The sequence below is a fragment of the Tenrec ecaudatus genome, chromosome 3 (genome assembly GCF_050624435.1).
Source record: "Tenrec ecaudatus isolate mTenEca1 chromosome 3, mTenEca1.hap1, whole genome shotgun sequence".
Classification (NCBI taxonomy): domain Eukaryota; kingdom Metazoa; phylum Chordata; class Mammalia; order Afrosoricida; family Tenrecidae; genus Tenrec; species Tenrec ecaudatus.
Window position 1 is genome coordinate 173,937,714 of NC_134532.1, and position 22,921 is coordinate 173,960,634.

The following is a 22,921-nucleotide window of genomic DNA, read 5'->3' on the forward strand; positions in this document are numbered from 1 at the left end:
TGGATTTGTTTCTGTAATCAACCCAGACTAACGCAAAGAGTAAGACATAAAAGCATTGCTTAATAAAGTCAGTGGAACAGGACCATGGCACAACAACTCTTTGTATTTTAGTGGCAAGGTGTTAGCTTGGTCACAAAGAATGCTGACCATAGATGGATGACTATTTTCCCAGCCTGACTCACACCTCCATGAACCATCCCCGAGGGGTCCCAGCAGGTGTTTTCTGATTTCCCCAGTCACACATCCAACTCAGCTTAATGATACTCAATGATCAACAAGAGCTATGGGTGTCACCTTTCTTCCACAGAGTCATTACTCTTCTCGTTACCGCTTGTCTTCTGGGCATGAAGGTCTTATCAGGGTCATTGCTAATAGAAGACGTTTCCTCAAGTGCAAAGAGATGCAGGCTACTTCAGTGGCACAAAAAGCACTCACCAAACTCTTGCTTTCAATGACCAGGTGGAGTAAAATGATGAAAAGAACAGCTGTGTTCAGCGGGTTTCCAAATGTAAAGATGTCGATGTCTGAGCCCTGGTAGGTCTACAAAGAGAGGACACTAGTTAGTGGTCTTAAGAAGGATGCACACATACCTGGTGCTGGAAGGTCCCTTAGTGGTCACACTACCCTGCAATTCACTTGAGCCTCATCGACATTGTTTCCAATAACTGGTCATTTAGGATAAATTTCAGGGTTGGAAAATAAATAATAACAACAGCAACCAAACAGAATGAATGTCTTGCAGACAGGCCATCCAATCTTTGCACTCTGAATTAGTCTCTTGGAAACTTTTACTCAAAGATCTATCTGTTTAAGGGATATAAAAACATAACATCTCTTCCACTCATTACAGCTTCCAGTCTTTAAAAATAGCTATTATGACTACTTTGAGGTGACTTCTTTTCCTTTCATAAATGAATATACCCTACTCTATGAAGTGCCTGTCTTCAAGTCTTCAACTATTTCTCCTAATACACAGCTTTCAATATTCTGATCTTGAAGTCAGAATCTACCTTTATAACACGCATGCTTATGTCCATCCGTAGGCACTCATTCCTTCTTACTTTGTTTGTGCTGACTACATGCACTGTCAGAAAAATTAATCTCTGCTTTCTAAAAGCAGACTGTACCCTCCTCCACCCTTCTCGATGCTTCTCTCATTTTTAACTGACTTAATTACATTGGCCAGACCATCAATTTTATTCAAGGCACTGATAAAGTTACCATGCGGTGAAGGCCTAAAGAGAGACCTAGGAGCGAATGAAGCACTCATCTCCAAAGCTAATCAATTCACTAATTTAAATTTGGCAGATTTTATAGTTGAGTCAGTTAATAATTCATCCGATTATATGAACAATCTACCTATTGATATGTTGATATGAGTGGCAAAAGCCATGTGAGCATCAATGATTCATTGAAAGCAAATAGAATGACTGAAAATGAACTCACATAGTAAGGCACAAAGAAGCAGACCAGACTTTGATAAAAGGCGTCCAACAAGGTGATCCAGAATGTCAGGGGCAAGTATGCCTGGGAAATAAACAGAGACAGGGGAGAGAGTAAGATGTACAGGGTCAAATCAAAGTCCAGGGGCAATATAACCAAGTACTTGCCTCTCACTCAAAGACAGGTGGAATTTCCAAATAGTGGTAGGAAGGAGGGGTGTGACTGTGCTGAAGAAAATGTCCCTGAATGATTTCTTCTGAACGAACTTTAACTTTGCGTGGAAAAGTGTGAGTGTTACTAAAATACTGGATCCCACTGATGGGAAAATGAGCCCCAGTGGCATAGCAGGGGGAGCCCTGGCGGAGTCATGGCTGTGTGTTGGGCTACTAACCACGAGATCCGAGTTCAGAAACACCCGCTTCTCCATGGGAGAAAGATGGGATTTCCCCTCTAGTAAAAAGTTACAGTCCTGGAAACCCACAGACAGTCTACTCTGTCTTACAGGGTTGCTATGAGTTACCATCACAGCCATGGGTTTGTTTCTTCCTACTTTAGTAGAGGAGGGGGTTACTTACTGGGCTACTAATTGAAAGGTTGGCAGTTCAAATCGACCAGTTGCCCTTGGGAAAAAGATGGGACTTTCTGGTCCTGTCAAGGTTTACAATCTTGGAAACCCAAAGGAGTTATTCTGTTTTAAAGGGTTGGTTGCTTGATGGCAGTAAGTGTGGCTTGGTGATTGGTATTTCTTTCGGTGGATTCCCATTGCATTTCCAATACAATTGCTATTCCGCTGCAATCCCTTCCTATGACCTACGAGGTCCCGCATGCCTGTTCATGCTCCGCGTAGCATCACCTCCTCCCTTCTGGATGCTCCCTCATTGTGCTCCACTCACAAAAGTCCTTATTCTATTCCTTATAAATGCAAAATTCATTGTTCCCTTGGGATTTTACCTGCAGGGCATTCACTCTGCTGAGATTTCTTTGCCCTGAATCTTCCACTCAGCCATTCCCTCAAGCCTAGTTCAAAATAACTCTGTCATGAAGATATTCTGGGATAAGCATAAAAGGTGTCACCACCCAATCACTCATTACTCTCTTGGTACTCTCAGAAGTCTCATCACATCAGAAATGATATTTTTTTCCTACCGGTTTTCTGGTTCTTTCATCAAAACATACGCTCTTGGCCTGGGAGAGAGACTCTTTTATCCACATGGCCAGAGTTGTGTCTGATACACAGGAGTCACTCAACAAATACTCGGTGAACTAATAAATTGTTCTTGTATAACTTAACTGTGCTTAAATGGGTTTTTCCAAAGAAAGCGAAGGATCAACTAGAGATACCACCAGTCAAGTGATTAGAAAACTCGAGCAACACTGGTTGAATGGCCACGGCACCTGGGATATCTGTGGACAGAGATTCTGAGGTTGCTTCCGGACCCAGAAGGAAACAACACTGGGGTTTCCCGGTGATTCCCTCCATAGATAAAATGGAAGCCCATGCGTCACATGCCTGAGCGAGTCCTTTCTTTCCTTAACATGCTCTTTTTAGTCTTAAAAATGCACAAAAAGTCCTTCACAAGGTATTAGTGATTCCTCAAGCTGTCTTCCCTTCCCTTCACACACACACACACACACACACACACACACACACACACACACACGATCCACATATGAGAACGTTCTGTTCTTCAAAAAACGAGCCTTATGTTTTTTACATTTATAATTTCTTTTTATCTCTGTTCACTGGACAATCAGCAATGAGGATTTGCTGTTTACAGCCCAGGTCTCCCTGTCCCTTCTTTTACCATCTTCTGTTTGGAGTGACAGGGCTCTGCCTCTCTTCATCCAAGTGTCCATACAATCGAACCAAGAAGCACAATCAACTGGGTCAGAGACTGTGCCCGCGTCAAAGGAGCCACCCAAATCACTAGACCAAGACAACAGGGAGAGATGAGCCAACCTATCCCATGACTCCACAGCAATAGCAATTGCTCCCAAGCCCTACAGTCAACAGGGGAAAGTACTATTTCCCCTACAGTCACATGAGTAACTTGACTTAGCAGAGCGGAGAGGAGGGAGTCACACGGATAAAATGAATGAGAGGCTGACGGGATTAACTCATGGGATTTCTGGGAAGCTGAAAGGGAAACTCTGGAGACGAAGTCGAGGAGAGAAAAGAAGACTGTGAAGGTGATGAGGGCTGGGTCACAGATGATCGCTTCTTGGAAGGAGAGCCTTTGCCTGCAGCCTTCCAGACCCAGCTCCTTGACAGGAGAGAGACTATCCACCCTGGAGGGACACTTCATGACACTGCAGGCAGCAAATGGCCCGGGCATGACATGGCATTTGTCTGGAGAGAGCAAGTTCATAAAAAGGACAGCTTCTGGAAGGTAAAGTCGATGAAACCAGTGACCTTTCATCAATGGTGGCATGCTGCGAATCTGCCAATCACCATGCTTTATAAAACTGGCCGGCTCAACAGAGCAATGCATGCAAAGCACTGATAAGACGGTTCAACAACAGGAAACAATGACCTCAACTCTCCTCAGGGAAAGGACCAATTACAAGCTTCAGCCTGTGTAAAGGGGCTCTTAAAAACCCTACCTGTAGAAACATTGATTGAGGTTTTTATTCCCCCTTCCCCAAAGGACAAGGAATTTAACCTAACCCTGAGTTAGGAGACAACCCTGATTGATATCAACCACACGTTCCTGCGTTCTGGCCCTTGCTTGATCTCTAAGTTAGACCAGACTCCTTTAGGAAAAGCTCGTGTTTCCCACTCTGAATAGATTGAATGATATTAAAGGATTATAAGAATTTCTTCTCTGAAATCTGAATGTATGATGGTTTCCTCCTCTGATTAGGCTGTTCTCGATCGCCTAAGGACATTAAATAATTCCCAGTCTGAAAAGGCTGTTCAAGTCGGAGGAAAGTTGGACTAAAATAAATGCATCATCTTAAATTGGGGGATTTCTTCTAACTTTATGCTTAATTCTAGAGGGTAGAAATACCAATACTGAGAACTTAATACGGTTAGAAAGTTTTCATGCACTATCTTATTTAATCCTTCCATCATCTTCATAAAGTAGGAAACTGAGGCACAGGCAGGTTAAATAACTTCCCAGCAGCACACCTCTAGGAGCTGGATTGGAACTCAGATGAAACATAATCCTCTTTTTGAAATATGTGCTGAACTGATCATGATCAACATTTTCAGGGCAGCGATTGAAGTTTAACACTCAAATTTATTATAATGAAAAATTTTTTTAAACTGTGCCTATTTTTTTCATTTGTCCAGAATTCCTATAGGAAACTCTTCTTCCCAGTACCATCCATGTCATTCAAATGACAGAGATGGATGGCTCACTCTGTCTTCAGAGCTAGACACATGTCCCAGGTCTGATAGTCCGGAAACTATCATTCTAGTAATGATAAACACAGGGGCCAACATGTGTCTTAAGAAAAGCCAATGAGTCATAATCAAGAAACACAGTTGCTTTATGAATAACAGGGTCCTGTCACCATTATGCTTGGATAATGAAACTTGTTCAATGTTGGAGCAACTCATTATCCTCCACTGACAGATGGTGGTAGCTCTGCTTGTGGTGCCTTGATTAGGAATCGAACCCAGATCTCCCACATTGAAGGGGAGAATGCTACCATGGAATCACCCCACCTTCTTGACTGAATGACAATCCCCCAAACTAAACGCACTGCCATCCAGTCAATTTCGACACAATGACCCTAAAGGACAGGGTCGAACTTCCCCTGTGGGTTTCTGTGAGTGTAGCACTTTATGGGAGTAGAAAACTCCATCTTTCTCCCATGGAGCAGCTGGTGTATTTGAACTGCTGACCTTATGGTTAGCAGCCCAGCATGTAGCTCACTATGCCACCAGGTCTCCTGAATGACCAGAGACCTGGAAATTTTAACTTTGGCTGTGGAACCACAGGGAGACAACAATCTGGCTCCCCACCTTTAGCTGTGAGATCTTTGGGAACCCAATTGAACCTCATGAGGCTCCGATTCACCATCTCAGAATAGGGATAATCATAGCTTCTACTCAAAGAATTTTTCGTGAGGATGAGTAAGACACAACTTAGCACAACAGATAAAATGGGGTTAGTAAATGCTAGATATTATTTATTGTAAGGTCTCAGATAGCAGCTTTCTTCTGGTAACATACTTAAGGTATTTTAACTGCACTCAGCTCAGGGACAAGTGTTATTAGAACTACTTTAAGATGACAAGACATTTCAAATAATTTAACAATAGTTTTTGACATATGTCCCTAGTTGGGTTGGGTTGACTGAGAAATATTTGGTGTTGACAATGAATTTGTATCCCTCTAAGGATTTGTTCTAGCACCTACCTCTGACTTCTGGCCACTCTTGTAAAGTTCAGGCAGCCGCATGAGTGTCTCTGCAGACACGTCTTTCTCCAAAACACCATAAATGACGGGAGGGGCAGAGGTGAAGAGCAGGTTGAAGAAGATCAAAACCCAGTAGTCAGTCATGGATGTCCCAGAAAACCCACAAAAGAACTGGTACCAGAAAAGGAGGTTCACATAGGCCTAGGATACAAAAAGGAACATTTAGATCTTAGAGAAATGTGTGCTCTTTATACATTCCACATATGCTGTTGCTAACCGTGTCACCTTGGCGTCTCTGAAATTCTGTTTTCTCTCTTACTAAATGGGAGACCAAAGCTTACCTTGCAGCTCTTCTTGGAAACCGTTTCATAAAATTAAAACATGCACATACACACATTTCTCACTATGTGATGGTAGGTATTTATTGTTCTCAGAAATGCATCTTGTACATGGGTGAAGAGACAGTTGTGAGAACAGAACAAGGGAATCCTGCATGGTTTAAAATAAGGAAAGGTGTGTGTCAATCTGAATGGTGAATAAATCATCAGAGAAGCTGGATTATATGAAGAAAAATGTAGTACCAATTTTGGAGGAAGGCTTAACAACCAGAGATATGGAGATGCTATAACCTTGCTTACTGGAGGTAAGGAGGAATTGAAGCCCTTGTTGATAAAGACCAAGGATTGTAGCCTTCAATACAGATTACAACTCAATGGAAGGAAGATGCAAATCCTCACAACCATCATGTACATGTAGAAAAGGTTGAAGCTGTCAAGGATTTTGTCTTGGTGGATCCACAATCAATGCTCATGGAAGCAGCAGTCAAGACATCCAAGGATGCATTGTGTCAGGTCCATCTGCTGCTTCAACATGCTCTAGGGTATTGAAAAGCAAAGTTGGTATTCTGAGGACTAAGGTGTGCCTAACCCAAGCCGTGATAGTTTTAATCGCCTCCTATGCATGTGAGAGTTTGCTTTCTGGAGGAAGACTGAAGAAGGATCAATGATTTGAATTGTGGTGCTGGAGAAGAACATTGGACGCATTGCCAATATTGTCCAATATTGCTAAGAGGATAAACTAATCTGTCTTGATGAAGTACAGCCAGAGTGTTCCTTAGAGGCAAAGATGGCACGACTTCATCCTACATACTTTGGACATGTTGTCAGGAGAGACCAGCCCCTGGAGAAGGACATGATGCTTGGTAAAGTCGGGGGGGGGGGGCAGTGAAAAGAGGAAGGCCCTCAAGGAGATGGACTGACACCATGGCTGTACCGACGGTCTCAGCCGTTAGGACAATTGCAGGGATGGCGCAGAATCATACATGTTTCTTTCTGCTGTTCATAGGCTTGCTATTGGATCAGAACTGACTTGTTGGCACCTGACAACAACAGGTATCATTCTAAGAGCATCGGAACACCTTGGGAATTATTATTGATCCTATTCTATAGGTTACAAAAACCCTGAGGCACAGAGATACTAAGAAACTTGTCCTAAGTGACTCAGATTGTAACTGGCAGAGCCAATATTGAAATGGAGATATTTTAGCTCTAGATGAAGAAAACCTACCCCAGTGCCTGGAAAGTACAAGCACCGAACAAATGTTCATTCTTCTGCTTCTGGGTCCACAGTTACTTTCTAGTAGATTGGGGCCAGCAGGGTAACAACTGTCCCAGTGAGCCTGGACTTTCCAAGATTCCCAGGATGTGGGGCTACCATTGCCCAAACTAGGACATGCTCAGGCAGAGCTCATTGTAGATGTCAGGCCAAAACAGCCTACAGTTTTTTGTCTTATACAAGTAAGTCCATGACAGCAGAACCTCTGTGCTCTCACACAAGGCCAGCCACTGGAAAGGACAAGGACTCAGCTTTCGGGGGTCTTTTCCAAGGCCTGGGCATACTTGCTAGTGACTGTGATTTTAGGCCGTTTAAAAATTTCCCCAAATTTTATTTTATTGCCCTGTATAATGAGAATTATAGACTTAGGGGTGGTCCTCAAGTTAGGGAGAGACTCTAGCCTGCAACAGGTCCCCGGGTGGCACAATTAGTCTGGGTTCAGTGATCATGAGAAAGCTGGCTACATCAAACCATTCGGTGGCACAGTAGAAGCAAGATCACAAGGACTCAAGATTCCCTTTCGTCTACGCACACTTGTTCTAGTTCTTAATATTTTCCGCTTTCTTTGTGATTGAGGTTTTGCTTTGTTATTCTTGTTAGTTTTGTTTTTGAATGTTTTTCTTTATATGAAATCCAGAAGATGCAAATCTCCAGAGATACTAACTGTGTAGAGGGCCCCTTGGTGAGGGGGGGGGGGCAGGGGAAGCTAAGGGGACATGAGGAGCTAGTAATGGTAAGTAGAAGAGTGATGGAAATGCTCTAAAACGTATTGTGATGATGATTGTACAATTCCTTTTGATGTGATTGAACTATTGAATTGTATAACATTAGAATTACATGCCAATAAAACTTGGGGGGGAAATAATCCCACCATGGAAACCCTACAGAGCGTTACCCTTGCACACATGGGGTCACCATGGGTCCCAATCAACTCCACGGCACTGGGTTTCTATGAACGGATAGGATGTGTACAGGGCCTTATGTATGGTGTCATTAGGGTTGTAGATAAACCACACACCTCTGGGACAGAGGCTACGAGCCTCAGATTAGAAGTGTTGAGACTAAAATGCACCAGGCTTCTGGAAATGCATTATTTTGAGGAACATGTGGTTTGGTCATGATTCTGGGGAGTGAATCCAGAGTCTTCACCAGTATCTCACAAGCTGTCCACGGCCTAAGGACCGTGGTCTTAGTAAGATGAGTCACTTGAATGGCTCCCAGCACTGACCCTTTCTCTACGCACTGTACAGCATGGCTTGTTTGGCTGCGTAGCTAAGAGGTGGACATCAAGCTGAGGGATATCGGTATGAATGGCCAGCCAAGGATTATGAATGGAAACCATTAGGGGGTCGCCCAATTCATAACAATAGCAAAATGACAGTGATGAAGTAGCAACAAAAATAATTTTATGATTGGGGATCACCACATCATGAGGGACTGTATTAATGGGTCACAGCATTAGGAAGGTGGAGAACCACTGCTCTAGTCAAAGTTCAAATCCACCAGCTGCTCCTCGAGAGAAAGAGAAGGCTGCGCTCCTGTGAGCATGTGCAGTCTGGAAATCCTAGAGTCACTAGGAGTCTGAAGAACCTCAAGGCAGTGGTCTCAGTTGGGTTTCACCTTTGGGTTTAATCTGGGGCTGGTGGAGGTGGGGTGGTGGTGCAGCAGAGTGGAAAGAAGGTGGGAAGACATTAAGGTATTAAAAAAACAATGACAAACCTTGGATGGGGGAGTCCTCTCTAAAAGTCATTGGCCATCAAGCCTTTCAATTTTAAATGATGTCATAGCTTTCCTCAGTTTATGTAAGTGGGTCAAAATTGCCTCTGTGTGTTAGCCTCAAGATGCTTATTATTTCATAGTAAACTGAAGCCCTTTAAACCCCCAAACTCAAAGTTCCCCCAAACAAAAATTTGTACATATCTGTTCTAAAAATATCCCTCAATAAGCATATTTTAAATTAGGGAGAGCTTGCCTGCTTTATGCACCAGCAAAACTGTGCCCAGTCTCTGCTGTCCCCAGATAAGATCCAAGCCAGTAGTTGTAGGACCCATAGCTGCACCTGTCCTTCAGGGTTCTCTGGTTCAGAGACTCCCCACATCGCTGTAGTGGGGGTACATCAAGGCCCTTGTACGCCACCCTCCCCTGGCTTCCTCCTCTTCATGGGTTTTTTTTCCCATTATCTCATCTCCAAGGGGCTACTTGTACTGCCTCTGAGAGAATTCCTGATGTGGCTGTCAACACCTCCGCCCCATATACAGCTCAGGAAACATGATCTTGCTATCCTGTGGTCATATCTTTTTTTTTAATCACTATTTTATTGGGGCTATTACAGCTCTTATCACAATCCATCCATCGTGTCAAGCACATTTGTACATTTGTTGCCATCATCATTCTCAAACATTTGCTTTCTCCTTGAGAGTCCTTGGTATCAGCTCCTCATTTTCTCCCTCCCTCCCTACCCCCTATGAACCCTTGATAATTTATAAATTATTATTATTATTTCATGTCTTACACTGCCTGACATCCCCCTTCACCCACCCTGTGGTCATATATTTTCTCTTGATCAGCTCCCAGTTCTTTTGAACTCACTTTCTCCAGGTAGAGAATTTAAGAATTTAAAATACTGCCTTACCCTAAAGTGCCTATGACTTTCCTGAAACTTTGAATATATACCAGTTCTGATTTGTATTTTGTCAGCTCAGTGTAGGAAACGTCCTTGTTATCCATTGTGCAACCACATTGGACCACGGAGAACTTCCACTGGGCTGACAGGCACACACATACTCACAGATCTAAACTGCACCTATGTAGCAGCCTACAATGGTCACATTTGAATGTTGGTGTGGGATGCCACTGGGTTAACTCTGACTCCCAGTGATCCTATAGGACAGAATAGAATTGTCCCATGGGGCATCCTGAGCTGTCGTCAAGGGCAAGGCAGAAGGTCTTTCCCTCCTTGAAGTCACTCATGCATTCGAAGGACCAACCTATTGGGTTAGCAACCGAGCACTCACCTAACTAAAAGGTCAGCAGTTCAAAACCACTAGAGGCTCAGTGGGAGAAAGATGAGGCATTCTACTCCCATAAAGAGTTACTTTCAGACAACCCTGGGCAGATCTATCCTATCCTATAGGGTTGCTATGAGTCAGAAACTAGCTGATGGCGTGAGTTTGGTGAGTTACTGATGGGCTTTAAAGCCTAAGAATACATTGGATCTGGGAAGTCATGACATCTTGACATCTCCCTGCCTGGAAGAAACATCGTGAAACATGCTAAGGTCAGCATGCTTCTATAAAAGAGAAAACACTTCAAATGATATTCCCAGGGTGGCATCAGGCAGAGCCAGAGTTTTAATGAAATTCTGCCTGCGAGCCATTACATAAACTAACCAAGTTCTTTACGATCAAAATAAGTATCGAGCACCAATACACTGTCTAGACTTGCTCGAGAGTTCCTACATGTTGTGAGCACTAGCAGCCACAGGCTCAGCCACGGGGTTTCCCTCGGTACCTGTGCATCCAATAAACTACCACGAATCGCAATCTGAGGGCAGCAAACACGTCTTGCTATCTCCTGTAAAACGGAAGCAAACCTTTTCATTCCCTGCTGAGGGACAGTATTAAATATTCCTCCATTCTGCTTGTCACAACCTTCTTACGGAAGGTCAAAAATTGGATTTTAAATGAACCCGACAGGACTTAATTGAATTTAAATGCATAGGGAGTAGGGAACGCTAGCAGATGGACAAGCCTAGCAATTTGCTGTCAGCAGCTGAAACATAGCACATTCTCCAATTATTTCTGGGAAGACAGCCGGCGTGCTCCTGGCTGCTTCCACATATCACGGCAAAGTCAGCTTCGTCAGGTCACTTCCCCTCCATCCTTTGTGCAACGTCCCACAGAAGGGGGGGGGGGCGGGAGGGACGTGTTCTCCGGAATCACATACCACATTCTTGTAGAAAAAATAGAGAATCATGTTGGAAAGTCTTGTATAGCACCAGTGCCCATGGACCAGAAGGAGCTTGCTGAGATGTCGGAACTGAGAAATGGCAAAGTCACTGGCCATCACAGCCTGCAGAGGCAAAAGTGGGGAGAAGGCCACTCTGAGTAAGCAAGCACTTCTGCACAGGGACACAGCCTGAGCAAGCTGAGCAGTGCTCCCTTGGCTCAGAGTAGTCCAATTGCTTGTTTGAAACTTACGCACATTCCAAACAGGACCCAGAGCCTCGATGGGCTTCCCAGCGCCACTGCTCAGTCCTCTAAGACAGTCGCAGGAAGCGAGCATTCTTACTCAATCACCACTCCCGAGGTTGCTTCGGCAAGTGAACTTTTCAGAAAGAGAAATAAAAGCAGCTCGTAGCAAGAGCTCGGTCTTTTCCCCACAAAACACACTCAGCTTCTCCGCAAGAACGGTCTGACGTATGGCAGTCAGTCCTTTGTGTGACTGTGTAGAATGCGTCAGACAGAGAGGTAGGTGCACTCCTTAAACTGCACGGAGAAAGGCTGGTTTACAATCCTCAGGAACCCCCTAAGTCCCTTCACCCCCCTTCACCTGACAGCATTCATCCTATACAAGCAAGCCCGTCTTGTGGATGATAAGCTTTTGTCTGAATTTTGTGCCTCAAACCTATACCCATCCGTGCACACAGGGCACTCCTAATTCCTTAGTTCTCTCCGCTGATCCTCCTCCCTCTTCCCCCTCCCAGCGCTCAAAACCTTCAGGTCTTAGAGATGCTCCAATCATAGTAACTTTCTTCAATGTCACAATTTACAGAGTTACTGCAGGGCTACCAATAAGTCTTTCCACCTATTCATGCCAAGGCACTTAAAAAAAATCAAAAACTTAACACATGAGCAACACACCTCAAATGAGCCAGGGAAATATTAGGCACATAGTACACGATCATAAGTAATGAACGGACTGATAAGCGTCCTGCCCGCCCCCCACCCCAGCTTTCTCCAGATTGCCTCATGGTACCACTGAGATTTTATCACAGGGAATGCTATCCTTGGATTGGCAGGTCAAGGGCCGCAGTCCTTGGGTGCACCATGTTTACTCACCTGCATGCCTTCTTGACCGGAGATCCCTATGCCAACGTCTGCCACCTGAATCATACTGACATCGTTGGCACCATCACCTGTATGAGACAAGAGAAAACAGCGAGAAGTATATAATAAAGGGTAGCATGCTTTGTGAATCCACAATGGCCACCACAACAGGTATAGGAACCCTCTGGAGTCTGCCTGTCTCCATAAATCATCTGGCAGCTGGAGAAGCACAAGTTGAATGTGGAATCCCACTGACGTCAGGAAGAGGTCCAAATTCCATGATCCTGCTTTCAGGTCCTTCAGATGATGATGGTGCCTACTTGGACTGGGTCCATAAGGTCCAGTCACTATGACTTGGAAGTCACTTGAATGGCCGTGAATTGAGAGTCAATTCCACCTTTCTAAAGGATAGTTTGTATACCCAGCTGCCTACTGATATGATTATTTAGACTTTTCCTATGGAACAAGTGTAGCACTCAGCTCCTGATTCCCCCACCTCCATTATGATGCATGGTAGCTTGACCCTTTCTGTTTCAGACCTTGGCGGTTTATATATATATATATATATATATATATATATTTTTATTGGGGGCTCATACAACTTTTTTTTCACAAGCCTTACATCCATCCGTGTGTCAAGCACATTTGTAGACTTGTTGTCCTCATCATTCTCAAAACATTTGCTTTTCTACTTGAGCCCTTGGTATCAGCTCATTTTTCTCCCTTCCTCCCCACCCCTTCCTCACGAACCCTTGAAAATTTATAAATTATTATTATTTTATCATGCCTTACACTGTCCAACGTCTCCCTTCACTCACTTTTCTGTTGTCCATCCCCCAGGGAGGGGACTGTATGTAGGTCCTTGTAATGGGTTCCCCATTTCTACCCCACCTTCCCTCCTCCCAGTATTGCCACTCTCACCACTGGTCCTGAAGGAATCATCTGTCCTGGATTCCCTGCGTTTCCAGTTCCTATGTGTTCCAGTGTACATCCTCTGGTCTAGCCAGATTTGTAAGGTAGAATTAGGATCATAATAGTGGGGGAGGGGGAGGGGAGGAAGTATTAAAGAACTAGAGGAAAGTTGTATGTTTCTTCATTGCTATACTGCACCCTGACTGGCTCGTCTGCTCCCCGCAACCCTTCGGTAAGGGGATGTCCAGTTGCCTACAGATGGGCTTTTGTTCTTTGATGCCTGATTCCTGATCCCTTCGGCTATTAACAACTGGTGGGCTTCCTTGTATATTAACAACGCTCATATAGCATAACTAATCCATTGCCATATGTCACTCACTAGCTGCTCCTTCTAAACATGTTAGTTAGCTGGCCATGTGAAACCACTTCTACCATCTAGGCCAGTGGTTCTCAACTTCCTCATGCCGCGGCCCTTTAATACAGTTCCACATGTTGTGGTGACCCCCACCCCGAAACCATAAAATTATTTTCCTTGCTACTTCATCACTGTAATTTTGTTACTGTTATGAATCGGGTGACCCCTAGGAAAGGGGCATTTGACCTCCAAAGGGGTGGCGACCCACAGTTTGAGAACCATTGATCTAAGCCCAACATCTCTCTGGCCTTAATTACTTTAATAGCCGCTCCATAGATTTCCTTGTTTACATCCCTGCACCCCAACAGTGACTCTCAACGTCCAGTCAAAGTGACCCCTTCAGTTTCTGCTCCAGTTAGAGCCAGCACCGGAGCTCTGGTGATGTTTAGAGATGCAGTTAGGGTCCGGGTTTTGTTTTCCTCCTGGGACTCAGTTCCATGTGAGGAATATGGTTAGGTTTGGAGTTAGGATTAAGGTCAGGTTAAGTATAGGGTTAGCACTATGACTGGGTTGGGGTCATAATGCTGTCAGGGCCCAGTTAAATCTGAGGTTAAAGAAACAGTTGTGGTTGGGGTTAGAGTTAACTTTGGGGTTTGAGTTAGTTTATTGTGCCTACCTGGCGGATAAACATGTGGGGTTAATTGAAGGGTGGAGAGATAAATGGCTTGGTGAGACTCGCCTTTCTAGTTCTCGGGTCTCTTGCTTTGTGATGGGCAGACAGGGTACAGCTGCCTTAGCCAGTTCCCTGCTTCACCTGGCAAGGCTCACTTCCTACAAGACATCCCTGAGGAAAAGCCGCAGGCACCTACCCCGATGCAGCCCTGGGTGCTGGAGCAGCCGTTTGGAGACACCTGCCAGCGCTGAGATGCTTATAAGTTCACTGATTTGATGTTTTTCCTGCAGTCGGCATCAAAGTGTGCATTTTGTGAGATGGAGGAGGACTGTGTGGATTGGTATTGGACATATGGGTTAATGTTGGACTTGTGGGCTTGGGCAGCACTGGGCTGGGTGTCTTCTTGATGTGCACTTACCCTTTTTATAAAACTCTCTCTTATACATGAGTTTCTGTGGATTTGTTTCTCTACAGTGCCCAGACTAACACAGGGTTCACTAACTGCCTTGAGTCTGTTCTGATCCATATCAACCCAATAACTCAGAATCAAATGACCACTATGGGCTTCTAAGACTGTAACTCTCTATGGGAGCAGAAAGACTCATCTGTTTTCCTGCAGAGTGGAGTGTGGTTTCAAACTGCTAACCTCACAGTTAGCAGCTCAATGCATAACCCATTACATCACCAGAGCTCCTTGGGAGTAGGGTTAAGATGAAGCAAAGTGATTTTCTTAAGTGTGAGGCTGAGCATGTCTCTCCTATGTTCAAAATCCTCTAGTGTTTCCCTATTTTTCTCAGGTGAGAGTCAGAATTCTAAAATGGGCTCTAGGACCTTATGTGATCTGGGCATTTGGCACCTCTTTGACTTTGATTAGCTTGCAGGAATGCCTGGGCCTTACCAGGTGTGGGCCACCCACCAGACTTCACTTTCATTATACTCTGCCCAGAATGTTATCCCCACAGATCATTTGCTCAGGATCGATTCCTCCCTGTTGCCTTCATCTGTGCTCACACACAACCTTATCCATGCCGTACTCTCTGGAAACCAGGTTTATGCTCGCAGTATCCTTCCAGCTCTCTTTCCGTCCACACTCCCATGACCCTGCTGTGCTTTTTTCTGTAGCATTTGTCCCTGTCAGATAACTATATATTGACCTTCCTGTTTAATTGTTCTACCGAATGCTTCCTCCCAACTAGAATGTAAGTTTTCATAAGAAAAGTCAATGTATCATTTCTTTTATACTCCTGTATCTCCATTGCTTGGAACAATATCTGGGACCTAGAAAACACGCAAATACTTATTGAATGGACAATTTTTTTTCATGTCCCAAATTATACAATCCTACAGTGAGAAGTAGTTGCTTCAGTTTTATGAGTAAGTATATTATCCTACTTTAAAACAGCTGAGTTTCAATATCTAACCTGAATAATCCTTTAACCGAATAATCCTGTGATTTTGTTTTCCATGCCACAGCCTTACTACCTAGCTCATCAAAAGCAAAGAAAAACCTCAAAAACTCAAACTCATTGCTATCGAATCGATGATGCTGACTCTTAGGACTGGGTAGAACTGCCCCTCTGGGTTTCTGATACAGTAACTCTCTATGGGCATAGAAAGGCCCATCTTTATCCCTCAGAGTGGTTGGTGATTTTGAACTGCTGACCTTCCAGTTACAAGCCCAACCTGTAACCTATAGCACCAGGGCTCACTGTCTGCCCTTGCGCTCTCTTCCCCTCTTTGGTTCCCGTCTCCTTTTCCCTCCACCACCTATTTGACTTGTTATGAGCCTGGCCAATGCTCCTAGCTGGTCAGATGGGTGATGGAGGGGAAAGGAGAAGAGAGCACAAGGGCAGAAGGGGGGAGAGAAAGGCAGATGGAAAGAGGGGCCAATGAAATAACAGATAGAAGGATCTGCCTATGGTTGGATGTGAGAGGGAGAAGCACAAAGTCTACTCCCATCTCTACTCACCGATGGCCAAGGTCATCACTCGGAGTTGGCTGCGAACCAATTTCACCACCTCACTTTTCTGCAAAGGCGTGGCTCGGCAACAGACTACAGCTTGACACCAAGCAGTCAGCTCTAGGAACTGCCTTTGAAGACTCTCTTGCAGGGCAAACTCTAGGGTCTTTCCAGTGATAACAAGTCCTGCCCGCAGCCTCAAGTCCTGGGGGCCAGGAGGTTGGCGGGAATCTGCCGTCAATGGTACTTGCTCTGAAGAAGCACCGAGGTTCTTCTGAAGTTCTTTCCGAATGGTGCTCATCAGCGTCTCACAGGTGTCCTGGAAACAAGAGACAAAGAAAGTCAACCCTTGGGGGTCCAAAGTGACCACTTCCATCTAACTGTATCATTTCCATTCTTTAGCAACTGCTGCATCATGGCATCCCCAGAGAAAAACGACCTGTTCTTCTCAAACACCTCACAGGTCTTTCCCATGGGGCACTGTGTGACTGTTGGGATGGGTTAAAAGGCGGAGGGGCTAGCTCAACCTCAACTCCTGATGTGTGCACTTTGCCTTTTCAAACCGTGAATCTCAAAAATGTTCTGCCATTTACTAGCAGAATCTGCTGGACTTGAGGCAAATTATATAACCATAACCGCTCTGACCTTTATTTCTGTCATCTGACAAATGGGAATATTATCGGCAGCACCATGTTCTTGTGAGGAATAAGTGAACCGATATCTACAAGGCTCTTCGTGGAGGGCATGCCAACAGCAGACATGGAAAATAATCTTTATTGAGTGTATCTTCTTTTTGATGCAATACATTATTCATTCATCACTAAGGCTTTATGGAGAAGTTTCCATACATTGGGAACCACTCAAGGTCCTACGGATATGTCAATAAACTCATAAGGTCCCACCCCGATGGGGCATCCATGCTGATCTGGGTTCTTCAGGGTGTTTGCCCAGGTCTATCTAAGGTAAGGCAAGTCCAGCTCTAAGCACTACTTGAGGAGCATCCACGAGCAGGTTCTATTCATGGCCCAGTTTTCCCTGGAAGCTGGGGGAGGTCATTCAGCCATTTAGAACTAAATGCCCTACGGGCTATTTTAGATAGCTTTCTGAGCAATGCTTTCCTCTTACCATGCTAATCAGTAAATTCTTTGAAGGCAGATAATGTTCCCAATTTATTCACCAAGACTTAATCCAGAGGTCATGGTACAGTGGGCGCCCAATGCCTCTTTGTTGAGGGGCTTAACCATACACTTATCCAGAAATTATCTTGTAAATGATCACTAAAGAAGAGCTAATATATCCAGGAGCATGCATTTAATTTTACACACTGAAGCTGAAATATTTTATTCATGCAAGAAGCCCTTAATCAGAGTCCATTTAGTCCAATTTTATATTCGGCTTTGTCAAGTAGTATTTCTCAGGCCACCACAAAATAAAAGGGATAAGGATAGAGTGGATTCGTTGGTCTCGGCACGGCACCACAGAGATTTAATAACCCCTGGAACGGATGAATTGTGTTCTCCCCAAACATGTGCTTATTGGTCAATTTGAGAATCGGCTTTATTTGTTGTTCGTGAGACAGAATCCATGCAGTGTTTTAAGTCAATCTCCTTTTGACTTATTGAATATTCAAAAGATTCAACAAGCAATGAGAGCAACAGCAATGAAGGAAGAGCGATGCTAACTCATAGGAAGGTTACCCTGGAGCCGAAGCTTAGGAGACAGGACCTTCCTCCAGACCGGACACCAAGAGAAAGCCTTCTCCCGGGTTCACTGCCCTGATTCCAAGCGTCTGGCCTCTGACACTTGAGAAAATAAATTTCTGCGTGTTAAAGGCACTCCCTTCTGATTTTTCTAACTTAGCACCACTTGATAACTAAGACAGTCATCTTAACTCGAAATGAGATTCTCAGTTTGAAAATGGAGCTCAGATTATCTTTATTTTAGGAACCAATGATTCTCCACACCTGAAAACCCAAAGGCAAAGCGAGCACAATGAACCAAATTGCTCATTATGGGCTTAATCTAGAAAATAAAATGTATTTATATTTAAATATATACAACTTTATATAGATATAAATACCTATTGGGATTGGTTAAATTAAGATGGTATATTTATATACTAAAGTACTCTGCAATTTACTGAAAATTAAGATGCAACCAAATCGTCTGTTTTTACAAGAAGACTTTAGAGACGCAGTGGTCAAGCACTTGGCAGCTAACCATAAAGCAGGTAGTTCAATTCCCCTTCCCCCCAAATGGCTCCTAGTGATCTGCTTCCATCAAGATTGCATCCTAGAAAACCCCAGTGGGGCTCTCTACTCTGTCATATGGCATCACTCGGAGGGTAATCAACAACAGCAGTTACAAGAAATAGGGTTAAGTGCGTATTAGTAAGTGACAGAACACTGCTGCAATGCTCTACATTGTTATACAATACAAAACAATAGTCTTTTGGGTATTCATATGCTTACAGTGTACAGCAAACAGGCTGAGTAGACACCATCTAAAGTATCTGTGGTTTTATGTTTACAGATGTTTTCTCAGATGATTTCAAAGGTGGATGGAGAAGGGAAAGTGAAGGATGATAATGAAATGTGTGAATGGCCGGAACCAGAAAAGCCTTTCTCAAGCTGAAAGAAATGAACAAAAAAGAACTAAAGAAAAGATTCCAGCCTAGAGTTTCAATATTTCAATATCCTGTGGGTAAAATACTGAATAGCACAGGATGCATCAAAGAAGTTGGGAAAAATATATAGTCACTGTATCAAAAAGAATTGGTCAATATTCAACTATCTTAAGAGGTGGCATGTAATCAAGATCCAAAGACATTGAAGACAGAGGTTCATGCTGCACTGAAGGACTTGGTGTGAAAAAAAAATAAGAATCAAGAAACAGATAGAATACCAATACCAATAGAAGACTGACTAGTCCACTGCCATTGAGTAGATAGTGGCTCACAGTGACCTTTCAGGACAGGGCAGAACTGCCCCTCTGGGTTTCTGAGACTGTAACTTGCTACTGGACTAAAAAGGCTCACCTTTGTCCCTTGGAGCAGTGGGTGACCTTGTGGATGGAAGCCCCATACGTAACCACCACCTGACCAGGGCTTCTCTAACTCAATATGAGGCTGTGCTGGGACCGCTCATAAATCTAACGCCAAGAAACATGAAAGACAGCTGCTTGGGCAACTAATCGAAAGAAATCTATATATATGCCCTTTCCAAAGAAAGATGACTCAAAAGAACGTGGAAACTATTGAACACGATCATTAGGATCCTGACATATCATTAACAAATTAAATTTCTGCTGGAGATAATTCAAAGTGAGCTGTGACAGCACATTGCCAGGGGACTGTCAGAAAGTCCTGTTGGATTCCGAAGATGACATGGGATGGGGGTAGCATTGTTGACGTCTGGTGGACTTTGGCTATAAGCAGAAAATACCAGGAAGATGACAGTTACCGGCATATAAATGCATTTGAATATTTGGATCGTAACAGATTATGTATGATTGCATAAAATAGGATTTCCAGAATACTTAATTATGTTCATGAACAGTCTGTGCATAGGCTAAAGGACAGTCATTTGAACACAGCAATGGGGAGATTCACAGGCGGGTCTGTGGTCTGACAAACGGTTGACTCCCGTGTTCATCATCCATTTGTCCTCGTCTGTAAAGGGCGTGGCTAAGCATCTCCTCAGCCCTTTACTGGTGTGGGCTGGAGCTGGCTGGAAGTTGTAGTTGAGGGTCAGGGCTCCTGACAGTCCCTTTGGGAATTCACTCTAGGTGAAAAAGCAAAACTCTCTTCAAAGTGGACAACCATTTTATGTAGACTGAAAATGGAGAAACAACAGCATCAACAACAACCACCAACACCATTGCCATCAGGTCAGTTCTGACCCCTGGGGAACCCACGTATGTCTGGGAAGAAGGACGCTTCATCCAGTTCTCCGCTGACTGTCAGGGCGGAGACCGGTCTTCAGGCCTTTCTTCTATGTGCTTCCAGAGGGTCCCAAGCCGCCAAGCGTTCAGTTCACAGCGGGGTGTTGAGCGGTTTCTAACACCCAGCGACCCTGAGGCCAATCAGGAAAATATCGCTAAGGAACACCGAAGTCTGTGACAAATTCCCAGAAAAGAAAAGGCATTTCGAAGAGACAGATTCCATGCTGGAATTGATGGGACTGGCTCCTGAAACTTAGTCAGACTTGACTACTGAGGAAGGACGATAACCAAACAGTGCACATAAAGATTGGGACGGTGTCGCTGGACTACCAGGTATGGTCTGAGAACAATGGGATGCCTGTCTGATTGATCAGCATCTGTTTTCAAGGTTAGTGAGAGGAAATTCTGGGAAACAAATGGACTGCATCCAGTCCTTTCCAAAGTCTTGCTTCACTAAATACACACACGTGTGTCAGTGCCCACATATCTCCATCCACACCCCCCCTAGCCTTTGAACATGCTTCTTCAAATTTTTTATATTCTCAAGGTGCACTGCTTATGAGCTACCACTAGAGGGCACTATTATCACAAGAGCCTATTTTTAGAATTCCCATAAAACTATTAATTTGTTCATCTGATTTCAATAGAAATCGTCACATCCTCTCAGATTGAAGGGAGGTCTATCTTTGTCTCAGGATTTGTCATATTTTGTCATTATAGGCCAAGATTCTGCTTGGCAAGACCTTGCTAATCTTAATAAATACGAAGGAGAAAATACATATACATCAAATGCCATTTTTCTTCCAACATTGACTCCTGTGTATCATTTTTACCATTTCCTGCTACTGCTTCGGAGTAACTGTGCATGGTCCCTTCACCAGCCTGAGCGAAGTCACTGGCTACAATAAAGAAATCCGCAAGAAGCTAATGGTTACCGGGTTGTCCCTTTTTACAAAACCAAACGAGTCCCGAATGACCCAACTGCTTTGCACACACAGAGGCCGGCTGCGCCTCACCGCACTTACTTTGCTTTGAGTGTTGAGGATAAAGAGCTGGTCATCTGGCTGCAGCAGTTTGCATGCATAAGCGATGTTGACAGCTGTCTCCTGCTTGTCCCCCGTCAACATCCAGATCCGGATGCCGGCTCTTTGAAGGGCTTCTATAGATTCAGGGACTCCCTCCTGGAGGCGGTCCTCAATGCCAGTGGCACCTTCAATACAACCAACATGCGAAAGGGTTTGTAAGAAGGAAACCAAACCCCATTTGGTTCTAACTGAATCACACCTGTTTTAGACAACACAAGTGGGAATGGTGAACGATTCTCACTCTAGAGATCCTAGAGAGGTGCCAGGACCCAAAGTCTTACACAAAGTGATGTTCTGAAAAGGCACCTCGGGAAGCAGGGTGTGGTTTAAAAATGGTTTGCATTTGTCAAGCATGCTTTTCTTAAATGGAAGGGTTTGATTAAGTTATGTATGTATGTGATCTTAGTTACATAGCTTATAATTAATTGTAAGCACTAAATGCTGTCCCCAAGGGTCAGGAGGCTTTTATAGAAAGCTCTTGCCACTAAGATGTAATGTTTATTTACAACCCTCTTGTATGACATTGGTCTACAGTTCCGGATTCCAAACACTAGGTGCCAGATAAATTTCTGAATTCAACTTTTCAGATTCAAAGAAATAAATGATACAGATGCTAGATTTCATATAGCCTGTAAATCAAGTATATTAACATTTCTGTAGCAAATTTTACAAATGTTTATACTAACTAGGAGCCTGAGTGGTGTCTTCCTTCCTGGAGGTTGGACCCCAACTCTCTGCTTCACATTCCTGTTGACAAGCCACATGGAGCTATGCCAATGGAGCCAGAGCCCTGGAACTGAAGGAGCCACGTGGAGACCCACGCCAGCACTGAGATGCTTCCAGTACCACAAGACTCTCCACCCACTGGCCTGTGATCTTCCTGAATTCGGTGTCATTGCATGTGTTACGTGAGTCTGAAGAGGATTTTATAGACTGGTATCAGACATAATGGCTGCTACCCGACTATGGACTTGATCTAGACTAGGCTGGGATGTTTTTTAAATATACAGTTACTCTTTATATAAAGCTCTTTCTTATACACATCTGAGGGTCTATGAATTTGTTTCTCTAGTCAACCTGGACTAACACAGCCACAAACTACAAAGTCAGCGGTTGGAAACTACCAGCGGATCCTGAGGAGAGACACAGGGCTATCTACTCCTGTCATAAGCGACAGTCTCAGAAGGTCACAAAGGCAGTTCTGCCCTGCCCTATAGGTTGTGTTGAGTCAGCACTGACTCAGTGGCAGTGAGTGTTGAGTGTTTTTTAGGATCTCTACTCTGCCACTCACTGTCCTCCAATTGATTCCGACTCCTAGAAGACATGGTAGAACTGTCCCTGTGAGTCTCTAAGCCACTGCCACGTGCCATAGATACCAGAGCATGCGTATCTAGCCCTCACAGAAGCAGCCTGCCATGATGTCTTGTCCTTGTAGAGAAGCTAGTGGGTCCTAGCCCCAAGCTCTCAGTTACTTAGTAGCTGAACAATTAACCACACTGCCTCCTGGGTAAAGGGTC

General features: G+C 44.1%; 1 protein-coding gene across 1 annotated transcript in view; it reads right to left on the reverse strand.

Moving 5' to 3' along the window:
• Window positions 1-22,921, reverse strand: part of ATP10D (ATPase phospholipid transporting 10D (putative)) — a 130,649-nt gene that overhangs the window by 10,734 nt on the left and 96,994 nt on the right. Inside the window, exons 15-21 of the mRNA XM_075544373.1 lie at window positions 21,345-21,529; window positions 16,387-16,696; window positions 12,490-12,566; window positions 11,375-11,500; window positions 5,816-6,016; window positions 1,447-1,527; window positions 436-540 (exon numbers count right to left, since the gene is read on the reverse strand). Coding sequence (XP_075400488.1) covers window positions 436-540; window positions 1,447-1,527; window positions 5,816-6,016; window positions 11,375-11,500; window positions 12,490-12,566; window positions 16,387-16,696; window positions 21,345-21,529 — 1,085 coding nt within the window. The remainder of the gene's footprint in view (window positions 1-435; window positions 541-1,446; window positions 1,528-5,815; window positions 6,017-11,374; window positions 11,501-12,489; window positions 12,567-16,386; window positions 16,697-21,344; window positions 21,530-22,921) is intronic.